General features: G+C 39.2%; 1 protein-coding gene across 2 annotated transcripts in view; it reads left to right on the top strand.

Annotated features, from left to right (window-relative positions):
- LOC111141831 (taspase 1) overlaps positions 1-18,393 on the top strand; it is a 271,125-nt gene extending 252,732 nt beyond the window's left edge. For both annotated transcript variants that reach the window (XM_022494662.1, XM_022494663.1), the window contains one exon: positions 17,424-18,393. In XM_022494662.1, coding sequence (XP_022350370.1) covers positions 17,424-17,516 — 93 coding nt within the window. In that variant the 3' untranslated portion in view covers positions 17,517-18,393. The remainder of the gene's footprint in view (positions 1-17,423) is intronic.
- Positions 18,394-21,506: the final 3,113 nt, after the last annotated feature.

Genomic DNA, 21,506 nt, shown 5'->3' with positions numbered 1-21,506 from the left:
TGGACTATACTGTCTGCTGTAGTGTTGAAGGGGTAAAAAGAAACTTAATTTAGGATGAAGATTATATTAACAATTTGCCATTAGGAGATGCTCAAAGTACTTGGAAACAGCTTTTTCTTCACTTGAAATAGAAAATTAATATTGTTTTAAATGTCTCTCCTATATAACAGATGAAAAACCAATTAACCCACTGATTTCTTCCATTGATAGTTCTTACGGGTATTATGGTAAAATTTGGAATAGTTAGAACTGCCAACTACAGTACTCCATTAGAAATGCTTATGATGTATATTTTAAGAATAAAAATGGAAGATCTTGGCAAAACAAGCTTTTAATAGGCAGTTAGTAATAAGCCCCAGTAACACCTTAATAGAGCATACTTCCATCCAAATTTCTACACAGTTCCAATGCCATATGGTTAGATAGGAAGACCTAGTCTTTAATATGGTCTTTAATATGATGACCTCTTAGATACAATAAGTTCCTGAGTCTAGCATTTTAGTTTATGGTTTTTTTTTTTTTTTTCAGTGTTTTTGTTCAGTAACCATATTTGGTTTAAAAAAAAAAAAGAAAGAAGTACAATTTAAAAGATCTTCACCAGCAAAGATGACAAAAATACATTTTTTCTTAACCTCTGTTAACCAGTTTTAGAGCTACTCAAAGATTTATTGTAGTGACTAACAATGATTGACTAGGAAGGAAGCCCTAATTCTTTGGCTTCTAGATTTTAGCTATTTATAAAACTCAGTTTAACTAGGAAAAGAGTTTTAATTAAACAGAGTAACTCATCTTTTAAAAAGAAGTAATTTGTTTATTACTAAACAAATAGTATGGAGTACCTTTTATATTCAGGCACTTCCCTGGGGACATTAAGAATAAACAAACCAAGAATCCCTGTGCTTTTGGGCTTACATTAGTGGGAGAAATAATAAACAAGATAAGTAAAGCATATACTATATTTGTGATAAGTGCTAAAAAGAGACATGAAGCTGGGAGGGGTTTTAGGAAGTACGAAGGTTCTGATGTTAGGTGAGTCTCACTGAGGAGGTGACAGTTGAGTGAAGTCTTGGAAGATTTATGGGAGCAAGGCAAGAACATTCCAGGCATAGAGAACAGTAAGTGCAAAGACTCTTAACTGGGAGTATTCCTTGTATGTTAGAAGGTCAGTGAAAATGGTCAGTATATGCAGTGGGGGACCAGATTGTGTAAGCTCATATTCGTCATTGTTAAGATTTGGGCTTTTTCTCTGAGATGGGAGCCATTGGAAACTCACTAGCATCATGTCACTCACTAACCTATTTGTGACATAATCTGACTTAACATTATAAGAGGTGACTCCAGCTATGAAGGGGAGACAGAGTGAAAGGTTGTTGCTACTCATGTAAGTGATGATAATGATTTGGCTGGAGTGTTAGCTGTGCAGATGGTGAGAATCAGTTGCTTCTTTGTGTGTTTTAAGATAAAACCAATGGGTTTTGCTGATGGATTGCTCATGGATGAGGGGAATAGAGAAGACAATGATGACTCCTAAGAGTTTGGCCTGAACAGTTGGAAGAGTAAAGTTGCTTTTTACTAGGCTTCAGAGGAATGAGGGGAAGTAGAAAGAGCTCAATTGGGATATGTCCATATTGAGATGCCCTCAGATAGTTGGATATATATGTCAGGAGAGAGGACTAAGCTAGAGCTGTGTACTTGGGAATCTCAGCATATAAATGCCTTTTAAAACTAAAAGGCTGAGTGAGATCACCAAGTGAGTGAACGCAGACAAGAGAAAAAAGTCCTGAGGATCACTCATGTTTATAAATTTGGGAAATGAGGATCCACCAAAGAAAACTGTGAAATGGCCTAGAGGTTGGAGAACAACACGAATGTGTTGTTTTAGAAACCAAGGAAGGAAAGTATTTCAAGGAGAGGAGGGTGACCAACTTTATCAGATGCAGTAGTCTTGTACCATGGAATTGGGTCTGAGGACAGACCATTAGATTTATTAGCACTGGAAGGCATTGCTTACTTACCTTGATATGAGCTGTTTCACTGGAGTGGCCGAAGCAAAAACCTGATTGTAGAGCATTTACAGAGAGAACAGAAGGGACTCAAAAAATTTGAGATAATAAGTACAGACAAGTCTTTTGAAGAACTTTACTGTAAATGGAAGTAAAGAAGTGAAATGATAACTGGAGGAGGAGTAGGTCTGGAGAGTTATTATTCTTTCCTCTTTCTCCAGTGTAACCAGATGCTACACTTTATGTCCAAAACATTTCACAGATACATTTCTATAAAATGAGCAGAAAAAAAGTTGTCCCAACTATTGAGCCTTGAGGTTCCCTAACATTTAGTGGATGGTGAGGTGAGGAAGAACCAGCAAAAGTAGCTGAGGTTTCAGCATTAAAGTAAAATAAGGGCACACTCTTTTTAGTAGTTTGAGTGTGGCTGGAATTAAAGGAAGGAGTTAATACTTGGGATGAGCTGGTGTAAAGAGTCACACACAATTCTTTATTGAAATGTAGGGGAGGAAAATTTTGTCTCTGTCCTTCTAGGTTCTTTTGGCCGGTCTGTTAATTAAATTGACATAAAACAGATTAACAGGAGAAAAGCAAATTTAATTATGTACATATAGGAATCCCATTAAAAAAACATTGAGGGGCGCCTGGGTGGCTCGGTGGGTTAAAGCCTCTGCTTTCGGTTCAAGTCATGATCCCAGAGTCCTGGGATCGAGCCCCGCATCAGGCTCTCTGCTCAGCGGGGAGCCTGCTTCCCTTCTTCTCTCTCTGCCTGCCTCTCTGCCTACTTGTGATCTCTGTCTGTCAAATAAATTAATAAAATCTTTAAAAACAAACAAACAAACATTGAGACACAAGGATAAGTGAGTCAGTTAAGGCTTGTATGCCATCCTGAGCTAAGAAATGGAACAGGGGCCTGGGAATTCCAAGGGGAGGAGGGTAATTCACAATATTCTTACTGTGAGCCAATGTTTGGTAATTAGATGTTTGCCTTTCCCTACAGATAGGCCTTCCAGATACAAAATTATCCCCAGTAATGGCTCTCTATCTGGCCAGGCCTCCTATCTAAGTTCTTTTAGGTGGTTAAAGTTTTCAAAATTTTCTTGATTCTGTTGGGTCTCAGTTACCAGATCAAAATAATCCACATGCAGAAGTGGCATATTTTGGGGTCATGTATTTTGCTCCCTCTTAGAAGGATGTCTGAACCATTAAGTGTTCACATGCCTATCTTGCTCTTTTAGAGTAGACTGGGTTGAACAATAAGTTTGTACCATTTCCCTGACATTTAACTGTGCTCCTTTTTTTTCAGAGAGCATCTCATAGGATGCAGCAGGAGTTCAGCTTGGGAAATACTTCTGTCTAGGTCTTAATGCCTTAGCAGTTAGTTCTTTGGCATTACATGGGTCAGATCAATAAGAAGTCAGGAAGCGGATGGTTTTGACAAGGAGAACTTTCTTCAAAGGGTTTGTTGGTGGTTTTCATTTGTACCCCTTCCAAATTCCTCACTGACAGATCGACTGATATTCTCAGGAAATAGTCCATTACACAAATAGTAGTTTCACTCTTTATAATAATTTAAACATTAGTCTTTCATTTTGTTTCAAATACAAGATGCTCTTTTCAAGCAATGGTAAAATCTGTGTTACCTGGCAGCTTACCAAGTGGAAGACTGTAACTGACATTTTGGATTTTTACCCAGTATAAATCATCAGGATGTTGAGACTTCCCTACCAGGTTCTCTAAGAGGCCACTGGGTTGTTTTTACCAAGGATTTGGTGGCCCAGAGCAACCCCCTACAGAACTGCAGGTAAACCCCTTCCACTGGGCCTGCAGAACTCAGCTAGTTCCTCTCCTCTTAGCTTAGCACCTCATGCCACCATTAGCCCCTCAGAGAAGAAATATCTGAGACACCACATTATTTGCCTAAGGTCACACAGCTACAAAGAGGTGGAACTAAGATTCAGGCATGACAATCTGAACTCGAGAACCCAGCTTCTAACCATTTACTCGTCTGGAGAAGCCTAAGCTGGAGATAGATATTTGGGAGTCTCAGCGTATGAATGCTTTTTTAAAACTCTAAAACCAGTTGAGATCCTCAAAGGAGTGAACACAGATAGAAGAAAGAAGGCCTGATTCCTGGGGAACTCCCACATATATAAGTTGGTGACAGGAGGAGGAACCTGCAAGGGAGACTGAAAAGTTGTGGACATAGAGTTTGAGGAGACCCAGGTGAATATGGTTTCCTAAAGCCAAGAGAAAAAGGTGTTCCAAGGAGAAGAGAGTGATCCAGCCAGATGCCATTGCTGGGTCCTGTGTGGACATTACAGTTATTTCATTCATTCCTTTTGAGCAGTGCTAGGAAGTAGAGTGGGGGACACAGTCACACCTTCCAGAATGAATCTAAAACAGTAATAAAAGGACATGGATTAATTTACATATTGTATTGCTGCATTAAACACTAACTAAATCACCATACTACATAATTAAGAAGATGCAGGAAAATAATGGGAAAAAAAAAAAAAAAAAACAGCCCCAGCCCTGAGTGAATCCTTCTGGAATGCTGCAAGCTACCCCCACATTCACTGCTGTTAACATTTTGGTATATTTCCTTCTGTTTTTGCAGCTGTGATTTTTTTTTTTTTTTACACACAATTGTGATTATGTAGAATACATGAAATCGCATATATTGGTTTATTCTTTTAGGGGCACCTGGGTGGCTCAGTGGATTAAAGCCTCTGTCTTCGGCTCAGGTCATGATCTCAGGGTCCTGGGATCGAGCCCCGCATCGGGCTCTCTGCTCAGCGGGGAGCCTGCTTCCTCCTCTCTCTCTCTCCCTACCTGCCTCTCTGCCTACTTGTGATTTCTGTCAAATAAAGTCTTAAAAAAAAAAAACAATTTTTAGTATAAAAGCAGTACATGTTCCTCTTAAAACATTTGAAAAAAAAGAGTAAAGAAATTTTTAAAAATCGGAGTAGAAGTTATAAAAGACCTCTACAGCCTGAGTATGTATGCATTAACATTGTGGTATCAGATGTGTAGTTACATTTAGTCTGCATGACTTATCCATGGACCTTTCTTCCTGCCTGCCAACCTACTTATCCAAGAGGTAGTCTAGGAACAGGTTTTGCTCTGCGGAGATGGGGATGGGGTGAAAATCTAGCCTCCTAGGCCCCAACCTCAGATATTCTGATGTGTAGTGGGTCTCAGTAGGTGGTCATAAAACTACCCTCTAAGAACACCCCTCAGCATTAGGCTGGGTCTAAGGAGAAGGTGATACAAAGTCCCAGAACCAATTGGGATTTTAATTAGTTTTTAGAGGAGCTATTTAAAAATCTATAACCTAAGTTTTAGGAAAATTTAGATGTGGGTTGTTTTGGAAAACACTTATTCAAACATTTAGAGTGGCTTTCTAGTACAAAACTATGTAGAATGTTAGAATCAGAAAGAATCCTGAATATAATTGAATTAAATTTTTCATCTTTACCGACAAAGAGGCTGAAGCCCAGAGAGCCAGTAACCTCTCAGTCCTGACACTATCTAGTTTATCGGCAGCAAAGTTAAGGCTCAGACCCAGTTCTCTGAATTCCAGAATCATCCTGAAACTTGTTGGTAAAATTTATGGCAATAACTTTTCTGTGCAAGCTGTATTTCATCCTGGGACACGACATAGTCATAAGCCTCCTGCAGTGAGAGGTGTGTCTCTTAACAGAGCTAGATTTAGAATCCTTATGGCAAGGCTGTGTGGGAGTAAAAGAACCCTAAATTTGGAGTCCACAGGCTTTCATTCAAGTCTCAGTTTTTCCACTTCATCCGTGACTGTAAGCAAACCACATAACCATTCTGAGCCTTGCTTTTTTCCACCTGAAATACAGGTATAGTATACATCTTTCTACCTGGCATAGTATTTTGAGGATGCAAAAGCACTGTGAAAATTAAAGTATTATGCAAATATAGGGGCTTGGTATTTTTATTAAGATGTTATAAGGAACTAGGTTCACAAAGAACTAGTTTCTGTATCCTACAAAAACATAATTGCCTTCAGAGCAAGATCCATGTGTGTTTCATTCTTCTGTTTCCTTGTAATAAGTGCAGAATAAATATTTGCTAAATCATGGAGAGCTTTTATCACCTTTAGCAAAATGGAATGCTCATGATAATTCTCTATGTGAGTGATGGTGTAATAGGTACTGTGAGACCTGCCATGTTTATGTGGATGCCTTCACAGGGCTTTTAAGTTAAAAATAGGAGGGTAATCTTGTCCGATATTGCCTGTGAAGTGTGGTGCCTTCTGCATGGTAAAAGAAGTAACAAAAGTTGACTTGAGACTGGAACAACATGCTGTTCTCATCAGACAGCATTTTAAGGTATGATATTTATATGTGAGAACAATAGACATTTTCCCTCTTTGTAGCCTTGTCTCAGTACACAATGCAGTTTACTATAATGCTGTCTTTGTGTTTTGTCCACATTCACCATTGGATCTTTTATGGTATCCTTGTTTTAAATGTGGAAAACTAGGTAGGGTGACATACAGTAAAATGACTAACATATGGCATTCATTCCTCATTCTGTTGATATTTCTGATTTGTTAGGTTAAACTTAGGAATTACATCTTGAAATTGCTCTGGCCTATTTATTACTTTTAGTGAAAGACAATGATGGAATAGAAGTAAAACACTCATTTTTTGATTCATTAGCAATGTATACACAAGCTAAATGAAGTCAGCACCAAAGAATGTTAAAACTTGGGGGGCAGCTCTAGAGATAATCTAACCCCAAAGCCCTCATTTTATAACTCAAGAGACTTCACTGACTTGCCCACTATCACAGAGGCTTAGGAAGTGAGCAGCAGATCTTATAACCTGTAGGTAGATTGGTTTTTGGTCTATAAAAACATACACATTATTCTGGATGGTGTTAAACAGGTTCATGTGACACCGTCAACTGCTTGAGGACATCTGCTTTCAGGATGAAGTCTAAAGACCAAACTATTTTTAGAGCAGTAAACTACATTCCAAGGTTTAATGCCACACACAAAGAATGCTCAGAATATACTTATTCACAAGTTGTATCTCCTTGAAAGACAGCTCTTGAAAGCAGTGGGCAGGGAACTTCTGGGAAAAGGTTGGGGGTGGTGGTGTCTCCTGACTCACTCATTAAGGGGGAGAAATGCCCATAATAGAAACAAAGCAGTAAAAGCCAACCAGACACACTTCCCCTGCCCTTCTCCCTGGAATCGGTCATTTAAGGTCTATCACATTTGTGCCAGTAAAAGAAAGCACAGAGTGACTATTATCACATCAGGTAAGAATGTCCTTATGTAAGGACATAAGATATGTTCAGCCAACAGAGCCACCTCACAGTACCAAATTTCCATGCCTTAAGTAGCACAGTGATAAATACAGAAGACAAACCTTACCTGCAGCTAAATGGGTCTTTATTCTATGAAGTAGACACATTATTCCATAGTATATATATTATTCCATAGTATATATTCCATAGTATGAATTAAGAAAATTCATGTGACACTGTTAGTGGATGGAAAAATAATGTGACCGAGGACTCAGCAGTTTGAAAGTAAGGCAGAATTAACTGGAGAAAGGAGAATGGTAGGGAAAAAGAATATCTGTCTCTTTAATTGCACCTGATAATGGAAGATTGAGCCGGAGGCACTGATGTCTCACTAGAGTCCTGCTTTCCAGAAGGGAAAATGTTCATGCAAACAAGGTTGCTCTAGTGCTTTCTATATTCCTCCTCATGCTGACTTCATTAAAATTTTATTAATGTGGCCTGATGTAAGAGACACACAAGGCACACAGCCCTCATTTGACCACCATTTAGGTAGCTGATGTCTGCATCGATCTCTTTCTACAGGAGGAGATGTGTGTTGACGTGTGATGCTGGTGTAAATGAATGAACAGAATCTGTTGGATCATACTGTGTCAGTCTTGGGAAATACGCAGGCTTTTATTTTCAGACTTTTTTTTAAGGTCCACAACTTCAATATCATTTTGACTGTTTCATTTACATAAATATCATTACAAATGTATAACATAAACTATAATCAAAAACTAAAATATAAAATTAAGAAATATAGGGGCACCTGGGTTGCTCAGTGGGTTAAACCTCTGCCTTCGGCTCAGGTCATGATCTCAGGATCGAGCCTTGCATTGGGCTCTCTGCTCAGTGGGAAGCCTGCTTCTCCCTCTCTCTCTGCCTGCCTCTCTGCCTACTTGTGATCTCTGTCAAATAAATAATAAAATCTTTTTTAAAAAATTAAGAAATATAAGATATCTAATTTGCAGTTTGCTTCTTTTGTTTCCCAACCCTCATTAAAAAAAAAATAAAGTCCTTTATTTGTTTACCAAATATACTGAACCCCTCTACCATATGCCAGACTATTCTTTTAGGAATGGAGGAAAAAGCAACAAACAAACCTATAAACTCCCTGCCTTCATGGAGTTTATGTCCCAGTGGGGGAGACAAGCAATGAATAAGATAAAGGAGTAAAATAAATGGCTGGTTAGATAGCAGTTAAGGACAAAGGAACCCTTGAGGCAGAGAGGTAGTGAGATTCAGGGCCAGTGGCCAGTGTAAACCTTCCTGAATAGGTGGATTTGGAGTACAGATCTGGTAGGGTTGAACAAGGGAGCCACAGGGACACTGGGTGGAAGAGCTTTCCGGGCAGTGAGAATAGCACCTATAATGGCCTTCAGGCTGGGGTGTGCTGTGTGGTTGTGTAACAGCAAGGAGGCAAGTGGAGGGAAAGGACTGAAGTGGGGAGAGCAGGAGGAGTTCAGCTCAGAATGGAGATGAGAACATATGGGGTGTTGTTGGATTTTACTCTATCACTTTAAGATGTGTATCTGTTATGCACTGGTCCTATTATAGACTGAAGTGTGTTCCCACCCCCACCGCCCAAATTCATATCTTGAAGCCTTAACAGGGAATGTGGCTATGTGAGGAGGCAGGGCCTTTAATGAGGTGATTAAGGTAAATGAAGCTAACGGTGGGGCCCTAAATCAGTAGGACTTGGGTCCTTATGAGTAGAGGAGAAGACACTAAGGATGCACAGATAGAGAAGAGACCACCTGTAAGCCAAGGAGAGGGGCCTCAGAAAAACCAAACCTACTGATAATCTTCATCTGTGAGAAAATAAACTGATGTTGTTCAAGCCACCCAGCCTGAGGTATTTTGTTAGGAAAGCCTTAGCAGACTCATACACTATCTTAACACCTAGTTCACCTTGATGAAAGAACTTTCTGCTAAATAGTCAGATTGAACTTGAGCAAACTTTACCATTTTAATTGGCTGCAACACTTATTTTATAAATGTCAGTCCAGAAGGAGCCAGTTCATTCTATAAGGTACTATATTTGAGTTAAAGAAGATGTATACTGATAAGTCATCCAGAGCAGAGCTAGCAAACCAGTCCAGCCAGATACGCAGTTTTCTTTTGCATTGGCAGTTTGGAAGTAGCTCTTACATTTCTTTTGTTTCTGTCTCTCTTTTTTAAATAAAATGTAGAAGAATTGGCCTTTAGCTGATATGAATGAAGAAGTAAAATGCTGTGCCTTCTCTTTCTATCCCTACCCCTCCAACCATGTTCCCTCTTCTTAACACCACAAAAATGATGAGGGGTGATGATTGGGTGCTTTTGGAGGTTTATTATTTGTACCTCCAAAAGGCTGTGGAAAAATCAAGTACTTATCCTCCTTTCATATATAAACTTTGTTTTGGAATACCAAAAAGTTGATGAGAGAAAGTTCTTCATAGTAGAATTTCAGCTCTTAATATATTGAGAATGACAGGAAACCACCCTTTGGGAAATCCCTCATGAAATAAGGGGTCTAAGCAATGATTATCAGTGGCCACTAAAACCACTGGGCAAAGGTTGATGGGGGAATTTCCTATGGAAGGATCAGGCTGTCACCACCTGAACCCAGTGGATCAAATCCACAGAAAGCAGATCACAAGATATTGGGTGCCTTCTGAACACACGCTGCAGGAAGAACACAGCCCCACCTGTAGAAAATTCTTGCCAAAGACATACTTTAAGAAGGTAGCTACTACTTCACCCCAGTGAAGGAATCACAGGTTGCCAAATTTTTCAAGAGAAGCTAGGAATCAAGGTGCTTTTATATAACTTCTCCATTTAAAAATATTTTCTTTTTTTAACAGTTGGAAAACTGTGTGGGTCAAACCAAATAAACCTGGCAGCTCTCCCTTACTAAAGTCCGGCATGTCATTTTTGTGTCCCTCTGCCCCCCTGTTCTTCTTGTCTTCCGGTGCCAGGGCCTCTGGAATGTCTTCCTTAATTCTTTGATCTACATCTATTTTCTCACTCCTGACTTCCTATGACACTTGTGGTTCGGTATCTGTGATATTGTGATTTATCATAAGAAATGTATTTTTGATCTTCCTTCATGGTTCCTGACTCACAGCTCTCAAAACCCTTGAACATCACAAGCAGTAAGAGCAGTGGGATCATATTTTATTGTAATATTTGGTCTTCTGTCCTCAGTTCCTAAAATTGAGTTATATCCATAAAGGTGAAATGGGTGTCTCATTATTCATGACAAGGCCCTTTCAGCCACACCTGAGCTTATGTTAACGAGGTGACTTTTGGAAAACCCCAGGGTAACCTAAAAATGGGGGTTGGTTGCCAGGGGAGCCAACCATGTGGTTAAGATTTGGAACTTCAGCCTGATCCCCCAATGTCCAGGGAGAGGTGAGGGACTGAAGATTGAGTCACCAATAGCCAGTGATTTTAGTCAGTCATCCTGTGTAATAAAGCCTCCAGAAAAACCCAGTGGGGTAGAGATGGTGAACATGTGGAGGTGCCAGGACAATGGCATGTCTGGGAAAGGCATGGAAACTCTGAGCTTCTTCCCAGCTACCTTGCTCTAGGCATCTCTTCCATCTGGCTGCTCCTGAATTATATACTTTTACAATAAACCAGTAATTTAGTGAGTAAACTGTTTTCTTCAGTTCTGTGAGCCACTCTAACAAATTAGCAAACTTGAAGAGAGGTCATGGGAACTTGCCATTTATTGTGGGTATGTCCACCACCATGGACTTGTGATTGGTGTCTGGATTGGGAAGGAGCAGCAGTCTTGTGGGACCGAGCCCTTAACTTATGGATCTGACACTATCACCTGGTAGACAGCGTCAGCACTGAGTTCAGCTGTAGGGCCCCTTATCAGTATTGGCAGAATAGAGTTAATTGCTTGGGGTGTTAGAAAACACACTTTGGAGTACTCTACCCTTATAGGACATGGTTATGTGCTTTTGTTAATAGTTTTCTAATCATTTTATGTGGTTGTACTTGTCTTCCCTACAATCCCTCATGTTCTTAGAAGGCATTTTGCCAGTATTCTGCCATTTGGTTTTCTCTGTAGCACCCAAATATGTTCACTGTTTTTGAACCTTAGAAGATGAGTTATATAGCAAGCAGATAATACACAAATGCTAGCATTTACTAAATACTCAGCAATTGTTAATTATTTTATCTGTAGCAGCAAAATAGCACCGTCAAATACTAATCAAATACTGATCTAAAAATGTCCATTTTCTTGAAACTTACCTGTTAGCATGCAGCTAATTTTTCTTTAAAATACCACATTCTATTTTTGGAGACTAACTTTTAAAATAGAATTTTCTAATTCTTGGATATCCAATAATCTACAATAGAGATTGTGCTGTATGATGTTTTATTCTATGGTTTTGTATTTGTTTAAATAATGATAATCTTACATTAATTGACACATTTTGATTGCATGCAATATCTCATGTCATCCTTATCAACCTGATCATAAATGCTATTATTATATTCATTTTAAAGATGGGGCCCTAGGAAGTTACGGAGCCAACAGAGGTTACACAGCTAGAAAGCACAGGGGCCTGTATTGAACTATTACTGGTTCAAGATAGCACTAGCTGCTCTAAGAAGGAAACTCCAAAGTGTATAGTTGCTCAAACATGGTAAGAAGTGTATTTCTAATTCCCATAAAATCCAAATTGGGGCTTGTGATTAGCAACAGGCTCTCCTCCAGGCTGTGAACCAGAGTCTGAGGCTCCTTATAGCACATGAGCCTCAAGGTTGTCAAAGAGAGAGCATGGAGAATGGTGCATAAGATTTTCTGCCAGGGCTGGTAATGGCACAGAGTACTCTAGTCTACTGGCCTGATTCAGGCACATAGCCACACCTACCTGAAAGGCAGCTGAGAAATGTAGTCCCTCAGTGTGTCCAGGAAGAAGAGGAAATGCCCCAGCACCCAAGATGCTCTGAATGTGTAACCCATGCACATAGCCATTGTGATAAACTGCCTCATAGATTAACTTTAGAATTAGACATGATATGTTATATATTACATGTACTTCAAAAGGTTCTGGTGGATGAAAACACCTCCTATGTGTTTTGAAATATTGTTTCCTAAGTCTGTGTGGAATGTTTTCTCAATGTTATTTGTTCTATTTGTAAATGCCTGTATTGCTTTGACAGTACTATCTTGCTTCAAGCTCTATTTTTAAAACACAGAAAACCAAACCCTCAGAATTATGAAACCAATGAATAAAATATTTCCAAGATCTTTTTTTGGACCATGTCTGTCCAGATTTTATTTTCCTGACCCCACCAAAGGAGGATAATAATTTGTTTAAGAGACTCTTCCCTTGACTCTTGTGGCAGATCTCAACAATTCTCCTAAGAGTGGAAAAGATGGATTAAAATATAACCACTAAATAAAGGCTTTGAGACTTTTAAAATTAAATCGTGTGCTTCAAGCTTTCTTGGAAACCACAAAAGAACAGTCACTAAGGTGGTCTTAAGAGATTTAAAGACATGAATATGAATGATAGGAAGTCTCAGCTACTACTTAGATTGTGATTAGTACATCAAGGGATTAGATAATTTCTGTGATATTTTGTCTTTAACTTTCTCTTTTTAAAATCTTAGACTAAATTTGTTATTATATAATGTACTTGATTTTATAACAAGATATAGGCCCAAGAATATTGGCTTTGAGTTAGTTTAATTTATAAGTGGATAATTCTTCAAGGAATATTAACTTCAAGGATCTCTCTTTGTCGGTCAGGGAATTCACAAGAAAGCAGAGAATTTTATGTGTAAGGCAGTGAGTTCCACTAGTGTGGAGCTGTTAACATCTGAGAACTCAAGAGCTCCATCTCTCTTCTAAACACAACCACTTGGAAAATGGAAAAGTTTGTCTATACTTTAAAAATGTCTATTTAAAAGAATCTGCTATGACAAACTAGTTTGACTTTTTAATCAAACTAGTTGGTTATACTAGTTAAAACACTTGAGATTCTTTATGCATTCATAAGTATAGCCCCTTGAGGGTGTGTTTTAGTCATTTCACTCAGCATTTCCAGAGTGTGCCTTCTGGGTCAAGCACTTTGACAAGTGCAAAAAATACACTTGTGTAAGACCAGCTCCTGCCTCCTACTGACTTTCACTTATAGAGGCTAAAAATTCAAAGCAGACCAAGACCAAGACAGTTACATAACAGGACAAGAAGTGCTCAGCTGGGTGCCATAAGAGCTAGAAGAAGAGCTTCTAGACTGAGTTAGGAATCCTGTCAAGGAAGTCTTTACTTGAGAAAGAACCAGAAAAGGACATGGAATCATGGTTAGAGAGGTATGTGAGTGGGGCACGCAACAAGAAGTAGAGGAAAACAACCCAAAATGAACTCATTACTGCTATTTCATGTTGATTTTTATGTGCTATTTATCATTAGTTATAAATTTTCCTAAAAGTACACTTGCATTTAAATGGTTTTAAGACAGCTTGTTAAGTTCTTAATGCTTATAGGGTACCCAAGAGTCTACACAGTTCTTAGACAATGTAAAATACTTTATTGCACTTTTCAGTGCTGACATATAAGTTCATTGTAGAAAATGGTCTCTTTTTAGCTACAAGAGGAATTCCAATCCACATGTCAAAAGAACATTTCAAGATGAATACTTGTATAAAACATTCTCTTAAACAGCTCCCACTGTTTATAATGTGATTTGATGCTCCATTGACACACAGAAAGCTTCAAATACATTCTGGATCAAATGTTTTCAGACCAAGGGCACTTATTTTCTGATTAGTCAGAAGATCATATTGATGGGTGTAACTGGGGAAGTACTGTCATTCGGACAGATGGTCAACCGTTTTATTACTTTCAACACCAAGATGACCCCAATGGGTTTTGTAATTGCAAAATCCCTCTTGACTAGATGATGATTTGAGAAAGAGGTAACCCTGAGAAGTTAATTTTAACTAGTTTGTCTAGTTGAGCATTTCTGTCTTACATAAATAGCAAATTTTATACAAATCTCAGTGCATTTTCGAAATATTTTGTCCATGTACTGTTAACAGCTATCTCAAGACCTCTGTCATCTTTTGCAATCCTTTTTCTTTTCCTTCCTAACTCTCCTTGATGCTTTGTAGTTTAACTTGGTTTATTTAGATGTTCTTCTATCATAAACCTGGTGGGGGGAGTGTCAGAGATAAGTTTGAATTGGCCATCTGTTTTTGTAAATCTCAAGGGATTGCTATCAGGTCTCCTAGTCTGTAGGGCAAGAATTTCTTCCTTTTAGCCCTGGTCTTTTCCTTGGTCAGCAGGAAATCAGTTGCCTTAAGACCAACATCCCCCGGTCAAGTTGCAGGCCCTCTGCTTGGACATATGTTCACTCTTTGATCTTTAAACAATTAATTTATTCTCTGATGCCTGGACTACCAGGCCTGCCAGGAGGTCCCACTGGACTCACCCTGTATCTGGGAAACATGAAGACAGATTTCCCTTTGAGCTTTTCTCTTAGGGGACAGATATTTTAACAGACCTGATTGGACAATGCCAACCTATTTGTGAACAGAACCTGATGGTGTTAATGTTTCTCCTATGGGGATCTGCCTTGTAGATTCATTCCCAGCTAGCCTTTTTTCTTAATATTATCATATGGAGTATTATTCTCCACTGGGTAGGAAATTGTCATTTCTGCTTTATTCTTTTTTCTTTATTATTATTATGGTAAAATATGCATAACGAAATTTACCATGTTAACCATTTTTGAATGCAGAGTTCAGTGGCATTTAGTACATTCATACTGTTGCATAACCATCACCACCATCCATCTCCAGAACTTTCTCATCTTCTCAGACTGAAAATTTATACCCACTAAACGGTACTGTCTATTCCCTCTCCCCCAGTGCCTGGCAGCCACCATCCTATTTCCTCTCTCTATGAACTTAACTAATAGATACCTCATGTAAGTGGAACCCTACAATATTTGTTCTTTTGTACTTGGCTTATTTCACTTAGCATAATATCTTCAAAGTTCATTCATGTTGTAGCATGTGTCAGAGTTTCCTTCATTTTTAGGGTCAAATAATATTCCAAGTAATATTATTATTTCCTTCATTTTTAGGGTCAAATAATATTCCAAATAATATTACATCACATTTTGTTAACGAACTCTTGGGTTGTTTCCACCTTTTAACTATTGTGTCCCTGCTTTCACTTGTTTGGGGTATATATCCATAAGTGGAATTGTTGGATCATATGGTAATTTTATGTTTACTTCTTTTGGGAACTCCCATCCTGTTTTCCACCAGGGTTTTGCCTCATTCTTGATCCCTGTCATAGCTGCATGACTGTGTTCATGACCAAAGAGGATGAGATTAGGGATGAAATTGACTGAGGGACTTCTACTCTTTCAGGGATTTTTTTGTCTGTTTAGAAGAATTAAAAAAAACAAAACAAAACTGATGAATGATACCTGGGGGGAAAAATTCTCTTTTGCCTCATGTTAAGGAATTCCTGGAAGAATAACAGCTCCATCAACATTGAGCCCTGGGAATTGTGAGAATTGAGATTCTTGTGCCTGATGTGACAAAGACTGCTGGGTAGTGGAATTAACGCACTCTGTTCTAACTCCTGCTAGGTTAATGATGTATCACAAGAAACAAAAGAGCCACAGCTTTTCTACTGTGGACTCCTCAGGTGCAATATTTCCATATGGTGAGATCCAAGTTTGGCCCTCAGATGTAATAATAAGCCCAGATTCTGGGACACAGTTCCCAAAAGCATGAGCCTTGTGAGTGAACTCACTGGTACTTGTATCCCAGGAGATACCACAGAGACTGCCTCACCCAGCTCGCTACCTGAGGCAACAGACTTCACCCTTGTAGGTTACAGGTTGCTTCCTGCCTTGCACATGGAAAAACTCAGTGCCCAGAAAATGTTTGCTATTCTCTAGAACTTTCCAAATTCTTGACTTATGTCAGCTCCTCTAACAGGACTTGGGGATTGAGGTTCAAGAATATTGTCTACCCTCAAACTACAAATCAGTTAGCTTAGCTGTCATTCCATCTAAAACATAGGCTTGTTTCATATTTGGTTACATGAGAGGACATCATTCCCATTCTAGGCTTGTCCACTAGAGAGGATTACCTAAGGGATATGCAGTCCTTCTGTTCTTCTTAGAAGCTCCCAGCATTTATCTATCCCTGGATTAAGCCAGATCATCAAAAAAAGGAATTCCTGACTGACGTTGTCCTGACTCCTTATGGAACAGCTTTTACTGTTTTCTATCAGAGGCAGCGTCCTTTGAGTAAAGCTAACACTCAAAAACTCCTTGTTGTACAACTGATGTCTTCACTCACCCACTAATCGTGGTACCTTCTGTGTATAAAGCCCCGTAAGAGAAATAGTTCCCAGGCCTTGTACCAGGAATAGTTGTTCCCTTGTGAGCAGTTGGTTTGTTGTGATTCTGGACACACATGAACCACCTCTCTGGTTATGGAATGAGGAAGCTGAGAGACGGGGCAGCAGGCTGCCTCCAGCATGGATACACAAGTCAGGCGAGAGTTTGTGTGTTAATCTCATGCCTGTCTTTACCTTATTTTGTAAGGTCCTATTTTTCTTTCAGTCTCATTGCCTCACTTTTGAGGTTGTTGAATTATTGGAATTTTTGCAATCTATTCCGATCCCTTAGGGAGTAAAACGTAAATGTGAATCAGGTATTCTCAGTTGCTTTGGAGGACAAAATGTATATAAATTACTGCTTTTCAGAGAACTAGAATATGATCAATAAAATTGACCTTAAAACCATTAATTACTGTTCTGAATATGATGAAAATGTAAGTTCTGTGCCCTCAGGAGCCTTTGCTATCTTGTTCATTCTGTACTTGCCATTGCTAGTGCTATGTTTAGCAGGAGTAGATGCTCACTAAACATCTCCTGCAAGATTTGACCAAACAGGATCTCTCTGCACTGAACAGTTACCACCGTCACGGTCTGGAGATCCTGAGATGCAAAGAGAGTCTGTGGCATTCTAGTACTTCCTCTGCCCTCGTCACTTATGGGAGGACACAATTGGCCCTTCTAATGCTCTCCTGTCTCCCTCTCTGCAGACTCACATTTCAAGACTCCCTCCCGGTGCAGTGGCCGGACAGTCCGTGGCAATCGAAGGTGGGGTTTGCCGCCTGGAGAGCCCGGTGAACTGACTCTTCAGGCCGAGCGTGAAGCGTCCAAGAGACATTTCAGAGCCTGAGCATTTCGGGGGTTTTAAACTGAAGTTGGATGTTTTATCTTTGCCATTTTATAATCCCTCTTGCAGCCTCGTGAACCGCTTGCGACACTAGTGCTGCTGTAGTTAGCGCTCAGTGACCTGCGGGCCTGAGTGTGTGCGTGTGTGTGCGTGTGTGCAGTGCGTGCGCTTGCTTCTCCCTCGATGAAATACAAACTCCTTATCGTGTAACCTAAGACCAGGAATGATTAAATCACCTTTACAAAACGTGTGCTTTACTGTTTACAAGTAAAACCTAAAGTTGCAAAGGAAATGTTTTTGATTTCATACAGAGGTACCAGCTGTCGTTGGTGTAATGTGTCTGAGCTGAAGAGTAAATCTCCTTGTTTAAATGAGTTGACAGTGGTAGTGCTCCATTTAATAACAGTACTAAGTGATAAAGTGTTTTTATTTGTTAACCAGTTTAAGTGGATCCTGTGCTAACTTAAACTGTTATTCTCATCCCTCATATGGGGCATTTTTCTTTAACAAAGAATGGTTTCAGTGAAACAATCTAGCAGAGAATTAAGGTCAGAACCTTTTTAAATAATAGTCTTATTGATAAAGTTTGTACTTCTTTCCTCAAGCTTTTCTAAGCTTAAATACTGCATATCTTCGAGCTATATGTACTATATTATGAGAGAATATGTAAAGAGAACATACAGGAATGCACAGTCCTTAATTTGTGTATAATGGAATGTTATTTACAATGTAACACTGTAAATAAGAAAGCAAAATTTATGGGAAAATTCAATATTATCTTTGTTTCTTGTTTAAATATATTTTTAAGATAAAGGCACAAAAATAAAAGAAGCGTATTACTGAGTGTAGTGTGTGATTCCTCTTCTCAGACTAATAAATTATCTTTTGAATCCTAGATTGGAGAGCCATTTTTTATTTTATTTGTAAAAAGTTACTTCTTGCAGAAATCATACCTTTATATATTTATTTTTTTGCTATGGTTTTGATCGTTCAAAACCAGTCTTTATGCAAGTTAGGCTGGACACTAACAAGATGAAAGTTGAGCTTTGTTCATGATTGAGAGGTCAGTATCAAGATCCTAAAGTTTTTATTGCAGGTTGATAAAGAACATAAAGGGGAGGAATAAGAACTCTCTGCTTTGGAAAATTGTAGTGGCAGCTGAAAACCCAAGGGTTTCAGTTGATAAATTGTTTCTAAATGTTATATTTAGTGATTCTGGAGCCACATAAGGAAACCAAGACTTTTCTTTTGATTTTGTGTGTAAGAAGTGGCTATCAAGAAGATACTAAAGATAGCCTCCCTCAGGGAGAGGAAGTTCCCTGCACCATATAATCATGGCCCTGGGCGGTAACTGATAAAGCCCCAGATGAAATTATACACTCGACATCGATGTATGGCCAAATTATAAAGGAAAGACAACCAAAATGGAGTGGGTGTAAATATGAATGATTTGGGAGTTGCTGATTTATATTCCTTGTACAGGCAATTACATTTGTCTCGCTGTGTTCCTGTAGACAGGTTGGTGCCGTGGTATCTGTTTCTCATTCTTAATGAGGCTGAGAACTTAGTAAGCGATGGGCTGGCTGGTGGGGAGCCTTTGGCTTCAAAAGCTTTCAAAAAGACCTGTTACCTGTTGGCAGGGTTTTTTGAGGAACTGGACTGGATCACATAAAACTATCAGGACACTTTGGAGTCTGAAAATCATCTGACCTACTTCACCAGGAATGCCATTTCTTTTCATCTTCTTTTGACTTTATTCTACTCATATTTAAAAGTTTGGGCTTGTTTAAGACCGCTTTATGAAGAGTTTAAAAACTGGTCAGTGTAAAAGAGGCTTTATTCTCCAATTCCTAATTTTTTTTTTTTTTTAATTTAAGGAATAGTGTCAAATCAGGAGGCAGAAAAAAAAAAGTGATAGAATCATGGAGGCAAAAACGTAATGGGTGGTGTAAGTTCCTTAGTGATCAGTTCAGATATTAAAGAGCAGATTCTGGAACCAGAGGATAATCTACCTCATTTCACACAAGAGTAGAAAGGGTTGAAAGATAAGAAAGTAATTTCATTCCCTAGTCTGCCTTATATCATCAAGATGCTGAAGCAGTATTTTAACATGGATGATCTTTACTATAGGCCTATTTTCTGCTTCTCTTTAAGCTCTAATGGTTGGATGCTTGGTTCTCTTGAGTATAAGTAAGCCTGGTCTGGATTCCTCAAGGCTAACCCTGTGATCCTGCTCTGGGTTTGGCAACGGGAGTTTTCTGGAAGTGGCCAGGAAATGGAAGGCATGTGCTCTACCTGCAGGAACCCGCAGCACCCGTGCTGAGTGCCGAGGCTGAAGGCCTTGCCTGGGCCCATCCTCCTCTCTTGTCAGCTCTGCCTCTTCTGTCTGCCTCCTGTGTGTCTGATGAGGGCAGGCCCTTCCTCCTCTTTTCCTTGCTGCTTTGAATTATGAAGTTGAAGTCTGACAGCAATGTCTGTTAGAATTGTGGACAAAGTATGTATAAATAAGTCCTAAATTCTAGTCTGTGGCACTTGTCTATGAGCAAAATAGATGACTTTTAGCTCATAGCTGTGGGGACCTCTCTTTAGCTGCTCAAAAGTCTTTTTTGCCTAATTGCTCACTGTGTCCCATGTTTGAGAGTGATGATGGTACATTGTTCACCTGCAAATAAGTGGGGTTATTATTCTGTTCTGAAGCACAGGTAAGAGGGGGGAGGGAGGAAAGGATGTTGTGAAGAAGGGAACATTTAGAAAAGTCCTGAAATTATTCTTGAATCTTGAGATTGTATTAAATTATTGTAGAATTTTAAAAAAAATCTGGAGCACTGGGTGTTAGTATACAAACAATTATGGAATACTACATTAAAAACTAAATGATGCACTGTATGGTGACTAACATAATAAAAAAAAGAAAATAAATTTAAAAATCTGGTCATTGTTTTAAAAGCAATTCATGCTCACTACAAAAAATCAAAATAGATAAGGAAAGAAAAAAAAAACAAAACAAAAAACCAGCCCAACAAAAATGAACTCAACCCCACTTTCCTAGAGACAATATTTAATAACACTTTATCTTGTATCCCTAGACTTTTTATGCATGAATTTTCTATGTTTTTAACACCAAAATGGGGTTACATAACCTGCTGTTTTCACTTAAGACTATCCTAGAAGGATGTCCAGACTTATAAGAATTACCTCATTTATTATTGGTTCGGCTACTGCTGTTCAGTACATATATTCTATCCTTAGTGTTCTATAGAAACCTATCCCAGGGCTAACCGTATAGTCAGCTTCTGTTTTTTTCGGCCACAGGTCCACACAGTGAGCACCGTGCCAAGGTCTGATTTGCCAATGAAAGCCAGCTGAGCAGGGGTCCTAAAGCAGACCACTGTCATTGTCCATCAATCCTCCAGTTCAGAGTGCCCCAGAAAACATTCAGTGGCTAACATCTGCACCTCTATGCCTGAGGACTTGTTCTGGAACTATAGAAACCTGCACTGTCCCTGCACACAGCAGACCAGAAATGCCCAGGAATTAGCATGCCCCAGAAGCAACTCTCAACCAGTGATGAAAAGGAGTTGTATTAATATGCTCACTCCCTTGCTTTGTGGGTGGCATAAGTCTGGGGTACGTGTTTTACCTTGTTTTTGAGAGATTTCCCACAGAAATTAAGCTTCAGTTCCCCTCTGTGGTAGTTGACTTATTAATACACCTCATGTTGGCCTTCTTCCCTTCCTTGTACCCTTCTTCGTTCCCCTATTTGTGTGTCCAGTGGTCATCTCCCAGACAAACTACTTGCACTTGCCACCTTGTCACAGGGTTGCTTCTTAAGGACTTGAAGCTAAGAAACATTCCATTCTCCTTGGCCAGGAGGCCTTGATGGGCCTTTATACCCTCTTCTGCTGAGAGGGTGGACTCACCTGTCTGCTTGGGCCCGGTCTGGGAA

Source organism: Enhydra lutris, unplaced genomic scaffold, assembly GCF_002288905.1.
Source record: "Enhydra lutris kenyoni isolate GAN:26980312 unplaced genomic scaffold, ASM228890v2 scaffoldscaffold6, whole genome shotgun sequence".
In the NCBI taxonomy this organism is placed as follows: Eukaryota; Metazoa; Chordata; class Mammalia; order Carnivora; family Mustelidae; genus Enhydra; species Enhydra lutris.
This window is presented reverse-complemented; position numbering and strand designations above follow the sequence as displayed.